Source organism: Lissotriton vulgaris, chromosome 3_1 (assembly GCF_964263255.1).
Source record: "Lissotriton vulgaris chromosome 3_1, aLisVul1.2, whole genome shotgun sequence".
NCBI lineage: Eukaryota > Metazoa > Chordata > Amphibia > Caudata > Salamandridae > Lissotriton > Lissotriton vulgaris.
In genome coordinates, this window is record NC_141689.1 from 233005180 (window position 1) to 233030031 (window position 24852).

The 24852-nt window shown below is 42.7% G+C and overlaps 1 protein-coding gene across 1 annotated transcript in view; it reads right to left on the minus strand.

The window, feature by feature from the left end:
* EPG5 (ectopic P-granules 5 autophagy tethering factor) overlaps nucleotides 1-24852 on the minus strand; it is a 682187-nt gene that overhangs the window by 44990 nt on the left and 612345 nt on the right. The window contains exon 41 of the mRNA XM_086960335.1: nucleotides 20311-20530. Coding sequence (XP_086816461.1) covers nucleotides 20311-20530 — 220 coding nt within the window. The remainder of the gene's footprint in view (nucleotides 1-20310; nucleotides 20531-24852) is intronic.

The window sequence follows — 24852 nt, forward strand, 5'->3', positions numbered from 1 at the left end:
GTTAAAAAAAAAAACGGTATTCGATCTTAGTTTATTTCATGTACATGTAGGCACAGATATCGGAGTCTGGGAGATAGGCAAGCAGTGTTTGAGGCACAGGCTTTCTGAAGCTGTTGAGACATTTCTGTAGAGTTGATTAATCCTGATGCTGTATCTGTGGGTGGAGCATCAACGGGCCCCATGTAAATTTGAAAATGACAGGAGACGGTATGGAGTACTGGGTAATTCCACAGTTGAGAGGGTTCAGTGTGTTTCAGGCCCAGTTATCTTATGAGCTTGGTCAAAATTAGAATTGTCTTTTGGGCTTCATGAACATAAAAACTTTGCAAACCCTGGCATAGAATACAATTGTATTCATTAAGCATGTAGTTATGTATTGGGATTTATGTACTATCCACTTTTGGAACCAACCTTTTTTTATGCATATATTTATAGACGTTAAAATAGTATTTCATTGTTGCTTTACCACACAACTCTGATTGGACATTTTCACCATTATTTGAATTGTCATATTTGTGTTCTTCTGTATCTACAACCGTCCTAGGTACTCAACCAACCACACAGTGAGGACTTCTTTCCGCCGTGTACCTAATACCTGCAGGACTGGTTGCTGCGCGACACCTGCCCTGCAACTATGTGCCCAAGAGACAAATCTTGACAAATGGGTATCCACCGGCTTCAATAGGGATTCACAGATAGATGTTGTAGATCGGTATCAACTACCTGACACTAAACGTTACTAAAATCCGAAATCTTGTCTGCACAAGTACCAGTCTTATCCCAATAATATTAATGTTGTATCCCCTTTACAAAAAAGACAGACCTTTCATGATAGGAAAACTAGCCAGAATCATTCTAGGTCTAAAGGGAGACATGTGAAGACGTATCTTCCATCACTGCACTTGCTCCCAATTGCAGCATATTAAATCGGCCCTGACCATCCTGCTCACCAGAACCATACTAAACCCATCAACTCCTGGAATATCAACATCTCTGTCTTTGGAACACTGAAGCAATACCTTGTGTAATGCTACATTTTGTTTCGGACAGGCAGCATTATTAAGAGGTCACCCAGAATCTCTGAAAGACGCGCGCGATCATTTCAGAAGGAATGCAATCAAAGTCAATCATGTTTCCAGCTTCTGACAAGCACTTAACTAATCGTTCATTTTTTCGTTTTTACGGGTTTTTTGGTGAAGTTTTACTAACCACCCTGTGGCAGCCCCAAAGCCACTTGCGGTACGGAGCTCTAGTAAGCAGCACAACTGTTCAGTGCCGGTACCTGGTGATGGAGAACCAGTTGGCCATCCAGCTATGAAGGAGAGTGCCTGGAGATAGCCCACTCAAAGTCTGCCCCCAGCATCACGACAAGGCTTTGAGAATGCATGAGTTTTGAGAGCCTGGAGATGAGGCAAAGTTAGTCTTGGGCATTGGGTAACACATAACATTCTTTCATCGAACTGGCTTCAGGATGGCTCATTTTAGAATGGAATATTACTCAAATAAATTCCAGGTATAAAGACAACAAACATTCTGATATGGGAGCAGCAGCAAGAACCAGACAAAACGCCTGAGTGCCTAATAGTTGTGTTCCTAAGAAGCAGTGTGTAAGAACTGAAACACGTCTCAGTGTTCTGAAGTCTTAGGTGGAGGTCTGTTTGGGTATAAATGCAATAGTGAATTTAAAAACTCTTTTTTTAAATGTTTTAATGATAGAGACTTTCCTGGCTTCGTGTGTGGTCTTTCAATGATGCATTAGATTTTCACATCAGTATTTTTCTGTATGTGACATTTACCGCCAGAAACGTTTTTGGGATTGTTTGTTGTCACTAATTTCTAGTGACAATAAGATCTGCGATAACAGCTCTTCTAGGCCTCACACACACGAGCAAAGATTTATGTCCTCCACCCCGCAGGCGCACAGCAGGCTTCACAGTAAGCACAGAAGGTATTTGCAAGACTACATACACCCTGGGTTACTTTCATCTGCGCCTAAACAGATGAAGGAACTATTATAATACATGGGATTCTGTAAACCTTGTATGAACTGCAGTCACTAATTTCTTTATAATCGGTGACTTTGAACGCACCAAGTCGCCGATTCTAAAGAAAAGACGTCAATATTATGAGGTGATTATTGTCGAGTTTGGACGTCACAATGCCTGCTGCCAGAGGCAGCAGCCGAGGTGAAAGGGAGGTGAGGTCATGGAACATAAATGGAGCAACAAAGGGTAGCTGGCCTTTCTCCTGCTCTATTTTAATAGCTTACAATGCCAAGTAGAGAGAATATGCTTATTTTTTGCACTCCTTAAATAGAGACAAGCTAGACATTGCCTGCATCTTTCTACACATTACGAGGTACTGCAGCTTTAAAAAGAAAAAATAACTAAACTAACTGGTATTGAACTTTTTCTAATATATGTTTGCAACAAATATCTGAAAGGCTTTGGATGTGCTTAATTAATGCACATGTGGTTTTATTTTTTTCGTTCATGTTCGCAAACATGCTCACTCTTTCATATGAAAGAGCTATGCACCAAGGTTTTATTTAAGTGGTTTGGCAAAAGGTGATGGTGTGGCTATGTATTATATGAGGTAAAGTACCCCCTGTCATACATGATAAGGACATTGCAAGTCACCTCCGAGTTCCATAGCCTTAGAGAGTATCTCAGCCTTCTGTGTAGTTCCTCCATAGGGTTATGGAACTCCTCTGTGACTTCTGATATCCGTATAAATGTACAACAGGGGGTACTTCATCCCTCATATAATCTTGCACACACAACACAGTTAAGGTGAATGCAAATAAAAGGAGCCAAAACCTGAAATTAAACTCATGCTAAACCCAGAGCGCTCATTGAAGCCAAAACCCTACTACTTCATCATCAATTGTTCACTGATTACACCCTTACTGTGTTTCTCATTAATAGCCCAGTTTGCTATTCTTAAATTTTTTCTGAGTTCAATGACTTTGCGATTTTTTGATCAGTAAAGAACAGAGTCTCAGTGCCTGTCATGATCTTCAAATTGACGGTAACCGCATGGCACACTGCGTATCCATCTCTCTCTATTATTGCTTAACTTTGATGAATGAGGCCCGCTGATGCTATACAGCCACAGTCAAGACCGGGAATGTCATAACTTTGCTGTTCTCGAATATAAATGACCCTGCAGTTACCTTTGTTGCAGAATGTGATGTCTATCTCAGAAATAGATCAATGACGCAACCACCGGTCACTTAGAAATGCTAGGGACAGTGTTTAAGGAGGCACACAATTGACCTTTTTTAACGCAAATAAAGATGATAGTCCCTGAGAAAGCTCTGATTGTTTAATCCACATTTCTATGAAGGAACGCTTGTATTTCCCCTCAACTTTCTCTGGCAGGCCAATAGTCTATATGTTATTACGCCTTGCCTATCTTTCCGAATCTTTCACTCTGTATTCAAAGGGCCTCACTCTCTTACCAAGTTCACTTACTTGTTTCTGCTGATCAACCATTAGTGGATATATTGTTACAATAGAAGCTTTGTCTTTTGAGACTCAAGCTGCCATTTTTTCTGATCATCGTGCAGCAGGTTTATGTCCATAGCGACAGTGTCTACTCTGTATTCTAAAGAGTTTCGTGCGGACTCTCTGGCAGCAAATATGGCATCCGCTACATCTAGGCCCTCTTGGGCACAGGTCCCTCCGCAGCCCATGGGCCCAACAGAGTTCTTGTCCTGATATGATTCCGGAGCTGTTCTCCCACTCCCGTGTCCTTGATCATTGTCATGCTATTCATGCTATCCTGTTAGAGATGTACTTGTTGCACACAGTAGTGGGCATATACTAAGGTTTAAGCAAAGACACCAGATTGCATCCTGCCCTGTTTATGCTCTTTCTTATAATGCCTGTAGAAAAGCCCCAGTCCTGTTATAAGGGCCTTACTACCCACTGTCTCTCCAGGTGCACCCTCTCATAGTTGCTTTGTGTTCCTTTTGCTTTCAGCAGCCACTCTCTCATGCCTTCTTCAGGGGGAACCGCCCAGATACTCTATGTGAACTCCGGACTCTCTCGGTCATGGCTTCGTGTTGGGAGCATAGTACCATGTGCACTCCAATATCAAGCCCTGGGGCTGCTTATCAACCACTCTCTCAGTCATAGCCGAGGACCTACGCTTTTCAGAGAAGCAACAGGCTGATGACATGGGGGGTGCAAGGAAGGAGGACTGCTGCATGCCCTTTCTTTCTTCATACTGCCCTATGTGGAAAACCGGTGGCAATTTTCCTGTGGAGGAGGAGGGTGGCACTCTAGCTCCTAAAATGTACTCTGCTTTGTGTTTCAGTCCTCCGACACCCTCAGTCCCATTCTCTCTCTCCACTCATGGGTGCCTCTATCAGAGAATGAGTGCCCAAGTCCTTTCCACCTTGAGGCCAACCTTGAGGCCAAGGTTGCATCAGCTCCACACTATTTTTGCTGAGACTTTGAGGCTATGTCCACAGCTAAGTCCAGCCTCTAAGCTCTCTTTTTTCGAATCACAGGCGAGCCAGGAATGGAGCAGGGGTTTCCTAAGGAGTCTCATTCTGCTCCTTACCATCCGTTCACAGAGCTCGCTACATTCTGTGAGCACCGCTCCCACCATTCTTCATGTGGGGAGGGGCACACCTTTTCCAGTTGTGTGCGCTCTCTTTTTGGGCTCTAGCCCCTCACATCCTTGTCGCTGCTCCCCCTCAATATTTCCATCTCACAGTCTGAGCGGAATTAAACTAGTCGTCTACTCAAGCATGGCCACTGCCACGTTATATGAGTGGTCTTCTTCGGTCTGCTGCTATAATGTGGCAACTTCTGCTTCTAATGCCACAATTAAGTTGGTGCTGCATCGGGTGCTACTGTACATTCACCCAAGGGGGTCAGAGGTCCTTTTCTTGCAGGATGATTGTGTTGGCAGGGCCCAAGTGTCCCAGAGCTCTGAAGTATACGACTGTTGCTATGATAGTTCTGGCCATGCACCAAGGAATCAGCTCTATGGACGACGCTTAGACACTAGAGCTCATCTTTGGACTCTCCCATTCCGCCCCTACCAAATCAGATCACCAAAGAATTATGTTGACTGCCTCACTATAATTTGTTAGTGGATGTGGAGAAGTGTGGCTCAATGGTTAGAGCGGCAGATCCTGATGCAGAGGTCTGGCCCGGGACCAGGGTTCAATTCCCGCCTCGGCGGGTCTTGGGCTCAATTTCCTCGGACCTGATAATTCTCGCCTCGGTGCCTATTCTAATCATGGGTCCCACTCTGCAACTCTGGGGAATAGCTTGCTTAATCTCCACAACGGCCCCAACAGCGCTGGGAGGCCTGGCTTCACCTTGGGGGTGCCCAGGAGTGGACATTTCACAGGGAAAAGGCAGGAAGGGTTCCACAGCGGTATGCGTTACAGTGCCAGGACACCCCAGTTGGGGTATCAGTGCGCTTTGCAAGTACAAATTCATCTTCTTCTTCTTCTTCTACTAACTTTTTCAAATGTAATCCAGCTCAGGCAGAGAACTTATTCACCTCAGACACTCCATCTGATTGGGAACAAACACAAGAAGTGTATCAACAGTATCTGCAGCCATGATTTTAAAATAAAGAGGGGGTTCAAATATATTTGGCATGCCTATTCTGCACTAAATTTCAAAAGTACAGCAGAAAAATATGATTAGCATTCCAGGACCAGGCACCAAAGAACAACAGACTAATTAGGAAATCCATTATGAGAAAGGTTGTCAGAAATACAATGCGTAACTGGAAGTGGTGACTTGGGTGAAACAAAGGTGATAAACGTGCTGTAGATGAAAGAAGAAAATTCGGTCTGACAAATCTAAATAAGGAAAATATAAAATGTCAGTTTGTTGTAGGCAGGAGGACTCTGAAGGGATAGGGGCAGTGCCCCTGTAAAAACTTAAGGTAAAAGCGAAAAGATGCATGTTAAACAAACACTATGAGAACTGTGTTTATATGTTAACTGAGAGACCTGATAGACAACTACTTCTCATTATATGCCCAGTGAAAGTGCAGGGATGATGCTTGTAAGGAAGAATCTGGTGTAGGGACACTCACTATAACCTGTTATTGATGGAAGTATGATACAGAAACCTCTGATGCAGAAGATCACTGCAATACATGCAGTCCCCCCACCTTCCCCTGATCTGCATCCACCGCTAACTTGTCCAGATTTCAACCGCTAGCAACCATCAGTTAGAGTCTGCAGTAGACAACAGGTGTACACTGCATGAGAAAATGTAAGCATGTGAAAACATCAACAAGGGGAATTTCAGGCAAGTACAAGAAGGGATACGTAAATAAAAAAAGATGTAACAATGAGGTACAGATGTACAAAACATAATGTAACAACCATCTAGGATATAAAACAGCTTCCCCTTTTATAATTCAAAAGGAGATGAAAACTATGGGTTTAAAAACAACATAAATATTTTGAACAAACATTGACGAGATTCATCTAAACATTCATAATACTCATATCTGGCCATGAATAAATAAATTATACCACTCATTATTTATAACTAGCAGACCTATTTTCACACCCTTGTCCCTCTTTAGTTACACCAGTAGTTACAATGATTTCACTCCTACATAAGCTCTCTGACTACCCATACACTTTGCAAAATATCAGTCCAGACTCCACATCAATGATTAAATCTGTGTTCTCATCCCATTCAACCTGTTCAATATATATATTCACTGAACAAAAACCAAGGATACATAGATATTAAGACAGGCTCAGATTTCACTCGAACAAAACCAGTGAAATTCTGCAGTTATAATTACCTGAGCTAACTATAACATACGCCCCTGCAAAGCATTGCTTATGACCTCACATACTGCATCACTCATGACATGGTCAGTGACACCCTTTTTCTCAATCCAGCTTGATGAATCACCCCAAACCTCCCATGCACACCAAGATTTAGCTGTGCCCTTTTTTGGAACATTTCTTAAAGAATTGTCAAACTACACCAAAGATATAGGCAAATCAAAAAACGCTTTTCCTATGGGAACATGGTCATTATATAGTTAGGACTTAGTTTCCATTGGAAACGCCATTCATTGGGTATATATTTTGAGCAAGACTGTGGACGCTTGTTGGATAAAAGGGCAGATGTGATTCCTTAGTAGCCAATTCACTCACACACAGATACTGATACACCCACTCATTCACTCACTGACGAACCCACTCACACACTGATACACCTACTTACAGACCCACTAGACACTGATACACACACTCAGACACTCACACACCCATTCACAGACGCACTCAGACTCTTATGCACTCACTCACAGACCCATGCGGCCACTCACACAGCCACTCACAGAACTATTCAGGCATGTACACTCACCTACAGACCCACTGAGACATTCATATACCCACTCAGAGACTGACTCAGACACTGATGCCTTCATTCGGACACCTACTTAGACATTCACACACCCACTCACAGACCCATTGAGATACTCATGCCCTCACTCACACACTCACTCTCAAAGGTTACAGTTAGGAAATAAAATATAAAAAACCTTAGAAATTCACAGAAAAAAATCAAAGGTTACAGGGACGTTATAGTTAGGCTATTGTCACAAAACCTATGAAAATCTGCAATTATAGTTAGCTGAGCCAACTATAACTTAGGCCCGCGCAATTCACTTCTTATGACCTCACATATTACACCACTAATGACGTGGGCAGTGACATCACTGATGACATCACTGTTAACATTATCCAGGGATTATGAGTATGTCCTAAAAGTTTATGAGTGTATTACTAATGAGTAAATCCACCATTAAACCAGCTAAGTAATAGCTTCTTGTTTTCTCAAGAAGATAAAAAATGTCACTGCTGTTGCTGAACAGCTTTTTTTTCCCTGACAAATGTTGCTACATCTTTGAAACAAGTAACTCTCCTTTAGTATCTTTTTGCACTTGCTTAACCAAATCATTTGAATGTAACCTATATAAGAACACAGTGTAATGTGTGATCCTAGGAGATTCTAAAAATGGATCCATTATCTTTTGAAACACATTGAACTATGTTGTCAGGGGCTAAAAACCTAGGCACACCCTCAATTAAAAAGTTATCTTGCAAAGATGTGATCCCTAATTCCTTATTAGGAGAAAACACAAAGTAATGAAGTACCCCCTTTAAATAACTACACTAACACAACTAAATATTTAGTATCCTCAGATAACTAACTTGTAGGACCAGCAGAATCCATGGCTGTTTTTCCCATTACCATCTGAACATGGGACAGCATGTAATGGCATATTACCCTTTCTTGTAAGACACATAATACTCTGTTCACAATGCTATCATGCTCATGTCCTTAAATAAAACATTTATCAACTTCTGAGAGGCACTTATAGCTTCTGCTAATGCAAATGAAAGGCATAACTACATACAGGCTTCGACCGAGTGACAAAAGTGATTAGTCACTAGGATTCTTAGATTCAGAAACCTGGTGATTAGCTGTTAAAATTTATGTTTAGCCTCCCTTGTCGCAAACATCTCCTGCATTGACAAATTGGTGGTAAGGTTATTTTTAGGGTTGAAGGGTGGGTAAAGATATAGGGTGTGTAAGGGTGTCCTTAGGGTTTTGGGGTGGGTAAGAGAATTGGGAGGCAAAGGTGATTTTAGGGTTTATCGGTGGATATGGGACTAGGGTGTTAAGGGTGTTTTAGGCTTTAGGGGTGGATAAGGCAATAAGGTGGTAAGTGCGCTTTTAGGGTTTAGTGGTGGGTCACGGAATTGGGGGAAGTACAATGCTCAAAATTAAACTTATTTATACAAATAAAATTGACTCCTTTTATTTGAGCATCCTATATGGAGATTACATTTCAGAAAAAAACTACAAAACAGATTATGTATGACAATGTCAGGCAATAAAATATATCACAAACTAGAGACCTATTGCTGCAATCCAATTAAAATAAATTACTTGATCCTTAGATTGATGCAATACTCTTATTGATTTCCAATATAAATTGCGGTTCAATACGGGACCATTTATTTTTTACTTTTGATGGAAATGGCAGAACAATATCTGGTCTTGGTTTGTCACTTTGGATATGGGTATGCAATAGTTTAAAGAAGACATATGATATTCAGGAGAGATTGGCAATCAAATTCAAGGGTCACCTTTCAGTGTAACATGTGATGGTGATTCCTGGAAAAAGGTAAGTGTAGACCATAACCCACATATAGTGTAGAGTGCTCTCGTATTGTTTGCTTATGCATTATCAATGAAATTGGTCAAGATATGGTAGGGGACTGGAAGTGACTGAGCTGTTCTATTGAATATGTTTATAGATTATCACTTGAAAAAATTCCTTTTGGGAATTTTTATAGTGTTTATTTGAGAACAAGTATTCACAGGATCCTAAATTTCAGAACCTGGGCACTCGAAATCAGAATATGTCCAGTCATTGATCTAATCAGATGGCTTAAGACGAGGTCCTGTTGTGTTCTCTTTTTTGTCTATTTCATTTTGCTGTGTCTATATTGCACTTATAATAATTTTCTCAGTGGAATGCAATAGATTGACAGTCAAAGGGGATAATCTGGATTACCGATCTGTGTAATACATATACCCTTGAGTGTAATTATACTATTAGAGTTTTAAAATGCACTGCAGATTAATACAATTTGGATTAACAAGACTGTTCAATGCTGTTGAATATGCTCCTCTCTATGGAAGTTTATGAATAATAATAACCTGTAGTAATGTTTGAGAAATTAGACTGGGAAATGTTGGGGGACTAACCAACAATGTGAAAATATACTACATAGTATTTCAAATATTTATTGCTTCCCATAACTTTTCTGTTGTAGCATTTAAGTAAAAAATAGCTACATGTATTTAAGTAGAATAGATATCTTATACATTTTGTGTTATGTTTCATCATGTTATCATAAGGTCCCTGAAGAAGCAGTTTGTTGTGTTGAGATACCGCAAAACACATTTTTGCATATTTCATTTGGCTGTTGTGTTTTCAGGAAGACTAAGAGTATTACATCGATCTATGGATAACAAAATGTGACTGTTATTGGATTCTATCAATAGGTCTATTCTTTGTGATGTATTTTATGAGTTTTTTTTCTAATGAATCATTGTATAACTCTCTAGGTATGACGTTCAAATAAAAGAAATTCAAAAATGAATTTTATAAAAATTTTATTCAGTTAAAGTTAAAAAGTTATTTTTGAGTTTTATACTCTCCTCCAAAGCTGAAGACCCCCTTCCAGGTTTTATAATAGATTATACTATAAATGTGAAGAGGGTGAGGTTCAGCCTTTGTTGAGTGGGTTTTGAGTAACTGCAGGGCCATTCACACTATCTGGTATCATTCCATTCTCTTAAAAGAAACGTAACTTAAGATACTTAATATGTGTATGCTTTCGTATATTTATATTTCAAAATTCTCTTCAAAGAAGCCCAAAGACCTAATGTTAAATTCCGCAACAGCTACATGAAAAACAGGTGATCTAAAATGAATAACATATTTGTTAAAGGTTTTATCTGAAACAATAGTGATCGTTGACCAAGAGTAACTCTTCGGTTCCAAACTCTGTTGACATCCTTATGAGGTCCTTCCTTAGTGGCAATGACCCAAGCTTTCCCAATACAGTCAACACTAACAGAGTCATACTTTGGCATATATGTTTCTGCTAGTCTAGAATACTGCTTACATGTATAAGACTATCAGTCCCCTTAAACATTTAGAAAACAATTCAACATTTATTGCACCTTTGTCCACTGTCTCCAGATGTGTTCCTGCATCACATCTATGATGCTGAATTATGATTGTCTTGTTCTCTCTTTCTCTTTATTAACCTTCCTCCTACCCTTGGTAAATGCATTAACACTCATATAACCACTTCACTCCTCTCCACGCAAAGCTCTTAAAGCCATCACAGATCTGTTGATTGTGCTACATCAACAGTTTGTAAAAACATTTGAAGCACTTGGTTCTGGGCTACTACTTACCGACTGTAGGCAAACATCAATACCTTGGTGAGCCCCAAAGTAGACAAAACAACTCTACACTAACCCTGGGCGAAGAACTACGCTCCGTTCGCGGAGTTTACGGAGTTTTGGCAACTCCGCGCTCCGCGGAGAACGCGAAGTTGTCAAATACTCCGCAAACTGCTGCGTAGCGTAGTTCTCGCGCTCTCAATAGCATTTTCGCGTGCGCGAGGATGCTTGTCGGTAAGATCGAGTTGCCGAACACGCAGAAACTGCAATCTGGCACAGAGTAACTCGCGAGCGGGCGGGACAAACCTCATGGGTAACTTCGCGCGCTACACATCCTGAGCATGCAGGCAATCAATCAATCAATCAATCAGGATATTTGTATAGCGCGCTACTCACCCAGAGGGTCTCAAGGCGCTTGGGGGAGGGGGGTCCTCTACTGCTCGAACAGCCATGTCTTGAGTTGCTTCCTGAAGCAGAGGTGGTCTTGGGTCAGGCGGAGGTGGATGGGGGGGGAGTTCCAAGTCTTGGCTGCCAGGTAGGAGAAGGATCTTCCTCTCATGGTGGATCTTCGGATGCGTGGCACGGCGGAGAGGGAGTGGCTGGTCGATCGTAGCTGGCGGGTGGGAGTGTAGAAGGTCAGGCGGCGATGAGGGCGGTCTCGGTGCTGTGGTTGGCGCGGAAGCCGGACTGCGAGTGGTCGAGGCTGGTTGGGCGAGCGCAATTGGTGATCCACTGTGTGAGGTTGTTGGCTGCTTGGTTGGGGTCCGTTGAGCTGGCGGGAGGGTTCTGGCTCAGTGAAGTGGTGAGCTGGTCGGTGGTGATCTTGTTCCAGTTCCTGCGGGGAACCTGTTGCGGGTGGTGGTGAGTCGTGGTCTTTCTGAAGCTGAAGTGGACGCAGCTGTGGTCTGTCCAGTGGAGTCCGGTGGAGTGGCTGAAGGAGATGTACTTGCTGGAGGAGAAGACTGGGTCAAGCGTGTGTCCGGCGTAGTGGGTGGGGGTGTTCACCAGTTGCATGAGTCCGAGGTTGGCGAGGTTGTCCAGCAGGGTGGTGGTGGTGTTGTCGTTGTTGTTCTCCAGGTGGAAGTTGAGGTCCCCTAGGAGGATGTAGTCAGCGGAGGCGAGAGCGTGCGGGCTGATGAAGTCTGCGATGTCTTCGCTGAATTGTGTGCGAGGTCTTGGGGGTCTGTAGATGAGGGTGCCTCTGAGTGTGGTCTTGGGGTCGGTGTGTATCTGGAAGTGAAGATGTTAAGCGGCTGTGAGGGTGTCGTCTGAGTTGGTCGTGATGCGGATGGTGTTCTTGTGGACGATGGCGATGCCTCCTCCTGTCTCGTTGACGCGGTCTCTCCGGGTGATCTTGTATCCGTCCGGGATGGCAACGGCGATGTCGGGCGCTGAGGAGGCATTCATCCATGTTTCCGTGAGGAAGGCGACGTCTGGAGATGTGGTGTTGAGCAGGTTCCAGAGTTCCACGGCGCTCTCGAAGACGAAAAATGGATCTCGAACGGGTCAAGCAAGCTACTACGCATGCTCGCGGAGCTATGCGTAGTTCGCGGAGTGCAAGTGCATCTTCGCGTAGCTCGCGGAGTGCGGCTACGCGAACTACGCCCAGGCTTACTCTACACAACTTGTTTTCAAATATGAAGATAATGCTCATAAGGGAAGCATCGGGTGTGGGGACATTCACTACCAACATGTTGTTAATGGAAGCATGAATGATGTATTCCAGAGGTAGAAATAGTTGTTTATTGCAATGTTTTGAGCTCCCCTGGGCAATTGTGACTACTGTGTGCTGCAGATTCTAACTGGTCGCACCTATCAGAATCTTAAACCTGAGGCTCGGCACTACAGCAAAAGAGAATGCATGCACGACAAATAAATAAGATGTCTACCAACTAAGTACAAGCAATCAACAGTACTACACTAAAATATATAACTAAAAGATATTACATTGAAATAAAGATAATGTAAAATATGAATATAGGATATAAAAAAGAGTTAATGGAACATACAAAATGCATTTCAATACTTGATTATATGAATGCTCGTTTCACTATTAACAGGTTAAGCAGGCTAATGGCTAGGGAATCTTAGGAGACAGAGCTCAGATCAAGGACAACTGAACAATATCACCACCATGCAAATCCTTACTATCCCTACTCTGTGTAAAACAAGTGCCTTGCATGCAGAGAACACAGATATAATGTCTGTTGGACTGCAGGACAGCTACATGAAAGTACATGCCTTATAAGACTTAAGTCAACCATCTAATCACCCATATCAAGGGCAGCAGATCAAGTTTGACCATGTTAAATTTAACCTTCTGTAGAAAGATATTGAGAGGGAGAAGAATTAAAATTGAGCACGAGGTAATAGTGAGAATAAAAACCTGTCTCTAATTCCAAGGTCTACAGTATTTCAATGGATCCTTTGGCCAGTACTGTAGTGTAGTTCCTATATTCCCAATAGGCTCTGCGCATTGGAATAATATATCCTATAGATTAGACGTAGGACTGAGGTCAACTAGGTCTCTATTGAATAAACTAAACTTAATTGTGAGTGCCAGCTAGCTCAGAGGTCAATAGAAACTTTCTCGTATTCACAAGAAGGGATTCGTTTCTGACAACCGCATGAACATGACAACTTTGTTTCCCAAGAATAAGAAATATACCTCTCAGAGTCGCGGAAACAATAGATAAGTATTTCACTCAGTCAATCGTGCATGCTTTGTTTCAACAGAGTTGCAGAGAAATAGAGAGAGGGGTGTTTTCAATAAAAAGGGTTTATTGAACAGTCTTCTTTCTCATTCAAGAGAAGTGAACTGGATACAATCTTTATGCAGTCTGCAAAGTATAATGCGCACAGCGAGAATAGTATTATAAAATAATACGGTAAGAGCATTGTATGGTTTCTAAGCCATATAAAAATACATACATAAATACATAGGCTAAAATACTCAACTGGTGCTTCTAAAATATGCCTACCCCAATGTACCTAACCTAAGTCTAGTACGAGGGAAGAAGTAAGTATTGTGTCGCATAGGTTTAGTTTTCTTTGCCAAGAATCTACCAAAGGTTTCTCTAGGTTCTAATTAGCTCCATACCCTAGTTAGAATGAAGGAGGTCTGGTATCTCGGTCTCGATTTCCCAACACCCCGCGAGGGGAGCTTGAAAACACTGGAGCTGGATTCTCGGCAGGAGAAGGGCAGCTTCTTGATCAGTGCGTCAGCTGGAGAGTCGCCTTCCTTTGGCACTTGCTGTAGCGAGCTGCGTCAGGCAAGTAGATAGTCGAACTGCTCCGTACCAACATAGTTTGCTATAGCAAGTGAAGGTATATTTATACCTTGAAGGTGTTTAGGAATGCCACAGTTTGACGTAAAGTCGGGCATAATATCGTCATAATGAACCTCTTGGGAATAGTTGTTCATTGTAAAACTAACTGAGTTCTTAGAGAAATCAATATTCAAGCAAGGGGAAGTCCCTGACTGCTTATGCCGATTTTCCAAGAAATCGTTGTGACGTTTGGTACGGGTGGAAGTAGCCAGGCCTGTATTTGGGTGGCATAGGCTATGCCTAAATAAGGTCTTGATTTCTATGCATATATAAGGGCAATGCGAATTGTACCTATATAAGGGCATGAATCAGGAAAATTCACTCAGAGCCTAAAACGCCACACAACACCCACTCCAGTTATAAACACATTAAACATATCTAAACATGATGTGTTAAAACCCACCCAAAATACATAAAAATGCATTGGTACTGGTTGTACACGAAAAGCATATGTGCTGTACGCATTTAAAGCAATGTGTCATTTAACCGCATGCGCGCTACGGGTTTTCCCGCTGTGCGCTGACTTTTGAAAATCGCGCGGTTCGTGACAAAGCCAGCTCGTCATCCGCGCAGCGCAGGTAACGCCCATGACGAGCTGGCTTTGTCATCCACAGCGAAGGGGTTAAAGCATATAGTTTGACATTTTGAGAATTCTATCCGAATGAATCACGAAAATGCATTTATGAAATGGCTCTTAAATTCAGAAGAAAAAGTCGAGACCATTCCATGGCAGAATATATAAACTGTTTGAATGTGGACAAGGTCAAATATTGTCTCTTGGAAGTTTTTCACAGAATTCTAGTTCTCTATGAATAGTTCCACTTTAAGCAGATTACTTTGTGGCAAAAAATGAAAAAATACAAATTTGGAAAAACAAAAATTTGATGATAGAAAAAATAGAGTTCCAAAGTTAGAAAACTTATTTTGAAAAATGAAGGTCATGATGATAAAAAAAATTGAGTTCCAAAGTTAGAAAACTTATTTTGAAAAATGATGGTCAAATTCAGAGTCTCTCAGAACACTGTGTGCCAACTTCAAAAGTAAATGTTATTGGTTGGAGAAAACATTAAAGTCTGTAAAGAATTTGTCTACCATTGTAGATGAAAGTTGGATTACCTTGTTAAGAAGATTAATTGCACATAGATGTGAAGCATCGCCGTCAGCATTGGTCGCATTAACAATGTTCGAATTGGAAGGTACCTCTGTGCCGCTTTCCTCTCGTACCTCAGCAGTAGCATTTTGCGTCTGTGAGATCTCAATAAATGCCATCATCAGGATTGGTAGCCGTTGGGGACAACACAGTGCATGAGCCGTTACTGGTCCAAGCAGAGTATCAACATCTGTTTGCTGGACTGATGGTAGTGTAACACAGATGTCTAGCACGCATTCTTCTCCGCATAGCAGGCATCGTAGAACAGGTAAGATGCAATCTTGCCATATTAGTCTAAATGGCATAAAAAAAGTGGTATTCAATTCTCTTAAATGAGTTAATCCCAAAATTTGGACTATGAGCTCACGACACTTCATCGCCAGAAGTGTGTTCTCCATGGTGAACTGGGTATCGCTGGTGAGTTGGCTTGCCATATCGGAGCAGAAGGAGCAAAAATAGTATCCCTATTGCAACTCCCAAAATGAGAGGCAGTCCGCCAAACACATGGTGCACGAAGTTTGGAAATATTCCTAGGACTACTTGAAAAGGTGCTAACAATTCCGAAAAATTGCCTTAAATACATGTACAATACCACTCGCATCAGACATGTTTAAGATACAACCTAACATTTCTGAGAAATGTATAGGGCAATTTGCCGTTATCTCTGCTGAAGTCCTTGCAACTTGCAGATCATACATCTCTTTGGCCGAGGTCAATGGCACAGTTTTTTTGCAAAAGAATTGCTTTCATTCTGCTTAAAGTATCAATTTGTATAGAAGAGATGTTCAGTGAAGGCCATAACGGCAAATTCCAGTCTGTCTTGGCTTGTGGAAACAATACTTGCATACAGCAAGTGACCCTGGCTGACACAGTTATGCGATAGGGTATTCTTGGCAACATGCCACAGCAGCTCTGATCATTCAACATAATGTAACTTCCATTAGAAAGTTGCCCAAAAAGTGGATCAATCACCACAGCTGGTGAACATTGCAGGTTATGTTATTTCATGTTATTTTATTTTTAATATAGCGCAAAATCACCACTGGTCTCTAAACGCTTCAGAGAAAGAGCAAGTCACTAGCGTAGCTGCGAAGGCGGAGCTTAGACAGATGTCAATGTCTCTCTAAACAGGTGGGTCTTCAGAAGCTTTCTAAAGGGGAGCAGAGCCGATTCCTTGCGCAGGTTCTCCGGTAGATCATTCCAGATCTGTGGAAGGAGAACTGAGAATGCTCTACCCCCTTTAGTTTTGAGTTTGTACCTGGAAGAGGCTAGCCTGCAGGCCTCAGATGAACGTAGATCCCGGCCGGGAACGTACTTTTGCACTCTATCTTTTATGTATTTCGGAGCATCCCCATAAATGGCCTTGTGGGCTATAAAAAGGCTCTTAAATTGCACACGCTGTTCAATGGGCAGCCAGTGCAATTAGTATAGTAGAGGAGTGCCTCCTAGGGAGACTAAAAATGAGCCTGGCCACATCATTTTGTACCACTTGCAGTCTCCTCAGAAGCTTCTGTGAGATGCCCAAATAGAGGGCATTCCCGTCGTGCAGCCGAGAGATGACAGTGGCGGAAACAATTGATTGTAATACAGAAGAGGAGAGGGGAGGAACAAGTATCTGTAGTTGCCTAAGTAAGCCCGTGCAGATGCCTACAACCGTTGAGACCTGGCAGGTCATAGATAGATCCGAGTCTATTTTCAGGCCCAGGCTTTTTACTACTGGCACTGGAATTGGAGCCAATCCTAATTCCGAAGGCCAGAAAAGATCACACCAAGGGCTATTTTGAGCTGGAATAATAAGCACCTTGGTTTTATCCGGGTTGACCTTCAAAGAATTGGCTGCCATCCAGTTAACAGTAAACCTGAGCAGATTTTTCACTGATTCTTGAACCTGACTTGTGTTGTCAAGTCGGACCAGGAGTTGGGTATCATCAGCTTAGTTAAACACCTGGCAGTCTCTGCGTGTGAGAGCCTCCACCAAGGGCTGCAAATAGATATTAAAGAGAAGTGGGGACAATGCAGGACCCTGGGGGACTCCACAGGTCAGGAAGCCCAAGGTCGACAACTGCTCCCCCATTTGAACTCTCTGAGTGTGATCAGTCAGGAACGATCTTAGCCATTGAAGTGCTTGCCCCTTTATGCCCAGGTTCGACAGACGGTTCAGCAGAATGTTATAGCTGTTATAGCTGACCATGTCGAATGCTGCTGACAGATCTAATAAAATCAGAGCACTCAGGTGTTTGTTGTTGGCCCTAATTCTGAGCTCATCTAAGACCGACACCATCACCAACTCTGTGCTATGGTGTGTCCTAAAGCTCGCCTGTCTACAATGGAGCAGATGGTGATCGTCTAAGTATTTTTGCGAGTGATTTCAATACGTATTCCAATATTTTAGCTAGAAAGGGGAGCTTAGAGATGGGCCTGCATTTTTTTAAGCCTGTCGTATCTGCCCCGTGGTTTTCAATAGGGGTGTGACCCTTTCTTCCTTCAGGTTGGTTGGTAAATAGCCCAGTTCTAAAGACTCATTTAGTAATCCCAGGGCCTGCCTTTCCAGACCCGGCAGAGCCATTTGGAAAAGCCCAGGGGAAAGGGATCCATTCGAGAGCCTGATTTAATCTGTTTTGCTACTGCAGCCAGTGTGGCAGAGTCAAACTTTGGGAAACTAGCCAAATGGCTTCTAGGGCACAGAGGGCTAGTCTGATCCAGATCGCTGGAGTCAATGGGGTTTATGGTGATTTCTGAGACAATGTCCAAAACCTTTTGGAGAAAGAAATCCTGGAAACTATCGCAGGTCGGGAGAGCAATTGTGGGGATTGTTTCCCCTTTTTGGCTCAGTTCCTTCAGAATGGCAAAAATCTCTTTTTGTTTTTTCCTGCCGAAATAATCCTTGCTTCGTAAAATGCCGCTTTCTTACCTAGAATAGCTCATTTATACATAGCAAGGAGGGCTTTATAGGTTTTTAATTCTGAGGAGGAGTTTCTTTTTCCCCTTAGTGTCTCGTCAAACCATGGTGCCCCTTTCCCTTTGTCTCTAACCCTTTCTTTCCTTTCAGGTGCCAGTGAATCAATGGCATGTTGTAGCCGGGAGAATAGGGCTGCACTTTAATGATCCAGGTAATCTTCACACACCACAGGGACAGGAATAGAGTGGAGCCGAGTAACTAAAGAATCTGCCTCAATGTTTTTACACAGTCTTACCTTCCTCCACAAAGGTGGAGGCCGCAGGAGTGGGCAATCACTAAGAACCCAATATCTTAACAGGGAGTGATCCGACCAGGCACAGGGACTGACTTCGGTTATCTGTGCCCGCGGTTGTGAAGACCAAATTAGGTCTAAAATATGACCTTTATTGTGGGCAGGGCTATTCACCAGTTGCAGCATATCCATAGAGCTCATATTCGACTCAAATAGAGATTCTGCAGGCTCTCTTTTCGTCTTGTCCCAATGATAGTTAAAATCCCCTAAGACGTGTTTATATCTGGAACATAGGTCAGTCATAAGCTCCAGAAAACCATAATTGAAGTCAGGGATGGATGTAGGGGGGCGATACACTACCATCAGTATAAGGCAGGAGGATTTCAAAGAAATTTTTATCACCAAAACGGCTGCACTGTCACAATTTTGCACAAGTATTTTAGTGACCATAAGGCTCTTTTTAAACAAGACCGTTACTCCCCCTCCCCTCGAGTCCCCTGCCCTATTGTGCCAAACGGCATCAAAGTCCATTGGCAGGGATGTTACAATAAAGGGGGTTGAACCCATGCAGTCGCGGGGACCTGGGCGCTATATGGTACATATACAAAAGGGGGTCCCCGCAAGGGAAGCGTGTTGTATGCTGCACACACTGACACTACTCTAGACTAAAAATTAATAAATCAAGAGGGATTTTCAGGTATTGTCATTTATTTATCAACACCGGATATCTACCATTACCAAATTACAATCACATTTAATAAATAGCCCCAAATGAGGAGAGGAGGGAAAAGGAAGGGAGGGGTGGTGCTCAAGGAAGTGTAAAGTCAAAGAAATAAACACAGTCAAAAAACAGGTAATAATTACAATTTTCCAAATGGATTCGTAATAATTCAGATACAAAAGCCAAAGATCAAGGCATACATTGAAAAGTATTAAACTAATGACATTCAACGGTCACATACTGAATTCAGAAATATCAGGGGCATGTGCCGGAAATCCAAGAGAGGAAAAGAGCCGTCGACGTTTCGACCCCTGTCTGTAGGCTATGTTAAGTCCTTTATCGGGGTCTTCATCAGGACATATACAGGAAAGAAGCGGAGTGAGGCAATCCTATCATGGAGTAAAGGCCCGGCTGGGCTCTAAACGTAGGAAATGAGGGAGCCACGCAGAATGTCGTGGTCGGTCTCAGCGATAATGTTTCGCAAACAAGCTTAAACCATTCGGCCTAATGGTGAGTTTATTGTTATTGCATAAAACACTTCTGATTTGATGGGGAAACAGGCTACATAATTTTGTTCGCCCACCATAATGCTTTTCTTTTTGTAATTCAAGTAACCATCAGACCTACAGCTCACAGTACCTTTTGGTAGCATAAAAGTGCACGCACCAAATTATATGGATCGTTTCCTTTCCAAAAGAAAAACACTGACAAATCCACGTTTTTAAATTCAACTATGAATCTTATAATAGTTTAGCTTCTAAGTGAGACATTATGCCGATCAACTGGTTAATTAACATTATGGATTTTGAAACTAAATATACAAATATTACCCTTTCCAAGTACAATTATTTTTCATTTTAAATATTGCAGATTGTATATTAGGAGAACGTTCTTCATAGTTTGAAAGGTATACCTTGGTGTCGCCTGCTCCAACCACTTGCTGATTGTATTTAGAACTCTCATTTCATTGGTCAGTGTCTGTTCTGCGTTAAGGCTTTGCAGTATGTACACATAAAGGGTCAGATAGCTTCCACGAGACATGCACTCCTGAAAAAATTCTTCTGCCGAAAGTTCGGGTACTTGAAGCGAAACTAGGATGGGACCCCATCCTGGGCCTTGGCTCAGAAAAGATTCTACAACAAAATAAGAGCAGTTTTCTGGTGAGCATAACTCAATGTGAGCTGGTGTAAAGTGAAAACATTTAAGAAAACACTGAATGAATGAAATCGATTCAGACACACAAATCAACATCCGTGCCCATGAAGAACATTTCCACAGTTTCCCTTGAATTCCAGTTTTCACAACAAATGTCCTACTTTACCATTCATATACATAAGGTGCCGGAGAAACTCAATAAAATAAATTGGATTTGTGCTTTGGCAGTTATAGAGGAGTGAAAGGGGAAAGATCTAACATGAACGGGGCTCGCCTTTACAGGACATCATTAAACATCTGTGTAGGAGAACTGTTGTGAGACAGATAAACTAGCACACATATAAAACATTTTTGACAACAATTAGAAACCTTCGAGGTTTAGAAGTTGTGATAGTAGATTTTGTTAAATCAATATGTTTATTTTTGTAATGTTAAATATAAAATGCTAAGATCATTTACTGTTTTTCACTTTTTTTGAGAATGTAAATGTATTTCAAAATAACCGAATACCAAACATTCAATGCAGGGCTTTACCCTGCATGCCTTTACTTAGGGGCCTCCCAACATGCTGACCTATACAACGCACTATAATATCACACAGGGATTTACAACGCTGCCTTTACCACTCAATGCAGTGGTATCACCCCTAGACCTGCTCCTGAACTCTAATGTTGGAAATCAGAACATGTTTGCAGTGTCCCCACACTTGTTGCCCCATTTGACACCCCCAGATGCTGGTTTTCTGACTCTGAGAGTGCCCTGGGCTCTGGCAAGCCGAGGCCAGTCCTAAGTTGAAAACACTCAATGGAAACACACACTTGCATTAGGGTACACGATGTGTTAGGGGACACCTTTAATTGACATAACCTACCCTATGAGTCCCTAGTATATAATAGGGCAGGGGGATTAAAACTACCTTTAAGCATGTGGGCACTGCTGAAAGTCTGAGGTCATTTTAAAAGCAGCCCTGTGTTGCGGCACTGCTTTTAAATATAATTTGTTTCCAAACCAACATTGGTGGTAGGGACACTTAAAAAGTGATAAACTACATTATTTTGGCATTTTAGGTACCCCAAAATCTCCCCTAGGTGTTCCAGGTGGGGGGGGGGGGGGGGGGTCATGTCATCATAAGGAGGAGCCTTATAAAATAGGTTTTATATGCCATGGGGATAAAGAAATTGCACATATCACTTTCCCCATTGCAGTAAAGTGCATCCCAAAATCGTTTATGGCACTTAAAAAGAATAAACAACAACATTGTGGCAATTTGGGGTACCCCAAGGGTCTCCCCAGGGTGTCCCTGGGTGGTGGATCATGTTATCATAAGGAGGCTCCTTATAACATATGTTTTGTATGCCCTAGGGATAGAGAAATTGCACATTTCACTTTCCTCACTGTAGGAAAGTGCCTCCCAAAATCAATGTTGGTGCTAGGAGCCCTGTGGAGTGAGGATCTACACTATTTTTGCATTTCAGGGCTTCTAAAGTCTCCCTTAGGTGTCCCAGGGGTGGGAGGTCATGTAAGTATAAGCTGTCCCTTTTCAAAATATGTTTTATATGCCCTGGTGAGGGAGAAATTGGGCAGTTCATTTTCCCCATTGTAGGTACCTAACCACATAGGATAGCATTGCAATAGTTTATGAACGCATAACTATCGCTAGGAATCAAATAAAATACATTCAAGGACCTAGGAGATTGGTATTGATAACAGCAGCATGCCATTGCTGAAGTTATGCTGAATTGTACAGAAAGAACGTTACAAGACTGTCTTGTCTGTAAGCTGGAATTCAGCCTTCCTCCAGCCCTCCCTGATTGGTCAGAGTTAACAGGATCAGCTAGGCTGCTTTGATGCAGTGAAAAGGGGGGGGGGGTTGAAAGCATGAAGCTTCAAAGGGAAAATAGGACAGGCAGAGCATGCCCGGTCCATCTACCAACCAGCCCCTCTGACCCAGCCTGATGGCAGACATTTGCAGATGGTAGGGGGAGGAGAGCAGTGGAAATGAGACAAACTGGAGGTTTGTTTAACTAGTTTTTGCTCCTCTAATGAGAATTCAGCCAAACTGAATTTTGGCGGAATAGTGCTTCATGGGAGTAGATTATAGCATAATTTGGAGAAAATGGTCATGCTAGGGGTGTTGCCCTGCACCTCATTGGACAGGAGTGCTCTCTCTCCTGATCCCAGAGAACACTGAATAAATAAGTGAGAGGAGCTCAGATCTGCTGCTTGAAACTAAAAGAAGGCCGCTTGCCAAGCTGGAAACTTTATTTGCACCATCAGGCCCTGCATTCTGACTTAGTGCGCCTGCTGCATTATCTGGAACTACAGCCCTTTGGATGTATCTTGCTTCAAGAGGAATAAAGAGTAGACTCCCTGCAAGGTACAGGTTAACAGAGCTCACCTGGATCATCACCACCAAAAAAACCCTGGCTGGAGTGCATCCAGGTTTTGTCCAGGTGCATTGTGGGAATTGTGGTCCTAACCTTGGAAGGACCATCTTGGAGCTTTCAGACCGTTGGATTGTGTTTTGGACACTTTGAACTCTTAAGAGGAACTTCAGGAAGAAGATTCAGAAGTTTGGAGCAACTTTGGAAAAAACTCCATAAGGGAAGCGACTCAACCGCGAGAGCTAAGCCAGCCACCTTCAACCGCAAACTGACCTGCCCTGCTGGTTCGTTCAACTGAAAAGATCCAGCGGTCCGACTTCCAACGTTTGACCGGGAGTTCCCTGAAAAGCAAGCTGGGGAACCCTCGTTGAATAGGGACCGGTGAAGAGCACCCAAGGACCCCAGCAGAAAAAGCTTCAGAAACGTTTCTAAGACCGAATATACATTTCGACAAAGGCCTACTGCGAGGGGTATCCAAGAAGGGCTCCACTGTAGTCAGAATGACACTCTGAATTTGTCCCGGTCAAGCGTGACCAGATGTCCCAGAGTGGTGCAATATGTTTGTAATTGCTACATAGTGCTAAATCCTAAAAAAAATCATACTTCCAGTTCAACTACATTGGATTTTTGGCATTTTGGTGTCATTTTAAAGATACACATATTTTCAATTCGGTATAACTTGGTGTGGGATTTTTAATTTGCTTTGTGTCAATTATTTTCTGAATTGGTATTTTTAAATACTTTACATACCTGTCTCCTAAGTTAAGCTTGCCCGCTTGCAGCCAAGCTACCAGGGGTTGAGCATTGGAATAATTTATTGGAACCTGTACTGAGCCCTAGAGTGTGTGAGTGGCATTTTTGCCATTGGTAGGTGCATATTTGGAGAAGTGTGGCTCAATGGTTAGAGCAAAAAACACAGTTGATGGACAGAATGTAGAACAATGTCATACATTCACCCCAGTACAAGGATCTGGGCCTAAATCCATCGTTTTTTTTGCACTCCACACCACCCTGGGTTAGACACTGGCTATATGCAAATCAGCTCTGACCCTGTGCCCCATGGGAACAGTCCAGTCCGAACTACCAAGCCATGTCTTTCCCAGACCGGAATCAAGCATCCAAGGACCGGTTTCTGGCTATCGGCCTTCATTCAGCCTAGATAGCTTGACTCCAGTGGTGTGGAGAGCCTGGGGCTCACGTCTTAGTATACCCAGCACACTCGGGGTGAAAATTGCAAAAAACACAGTTGATGGACAGAATGTAGAACAATGTCATACATTCACCCCAGTACAAGGATCTGGGCCTAAATCCATCGTTTTTTTGCACTCCACACCACCCTGGGTTAGACACTGGCTATATGCAAATCAGCTCTGACCCTGTGCCCCATGGGAACAGTCCAGTCCGAACTACCAAGCCATGTCTTTCCCAGACCGGAATCAAGCATCCAAGGACCGGTTTCTAGCTATCAGCCTTCATTCAGCCTGGATAGCTTGACTCCAGTGGTGTGGAGAGCCTGGGACTCACGTCTGAGTATACCCAGCACACTCGGGGTGAAAATTGCAAAAAACACAGTTGATGGACAGAATGTAGAACAATGTCATACATTCACCCCAGTACAAGGATCTGGGCCTAAATCCATCGTTTTTTTGCACTCCACACCACACCACCCTGGGTTAGACACTGGCTATATGCAAATCAGCTCTGACCCTGTGCCCCATGGGAACAGTCCAGTCCGAACTACCAAGCCATGTCTTTCCCAGACCAGAATCAAGCATCCAAGGACCGGTTTCTGGCTATCAGCCTTCATTCAGCCTGGATAGCTTGACTCCAGTGGTGTGGAGAGCCTGGGACTCACGTCTGAGTGTACTGGGGTGAATGTATGACATTGTTCTACATTCTGTCCATCAACTGTGTTT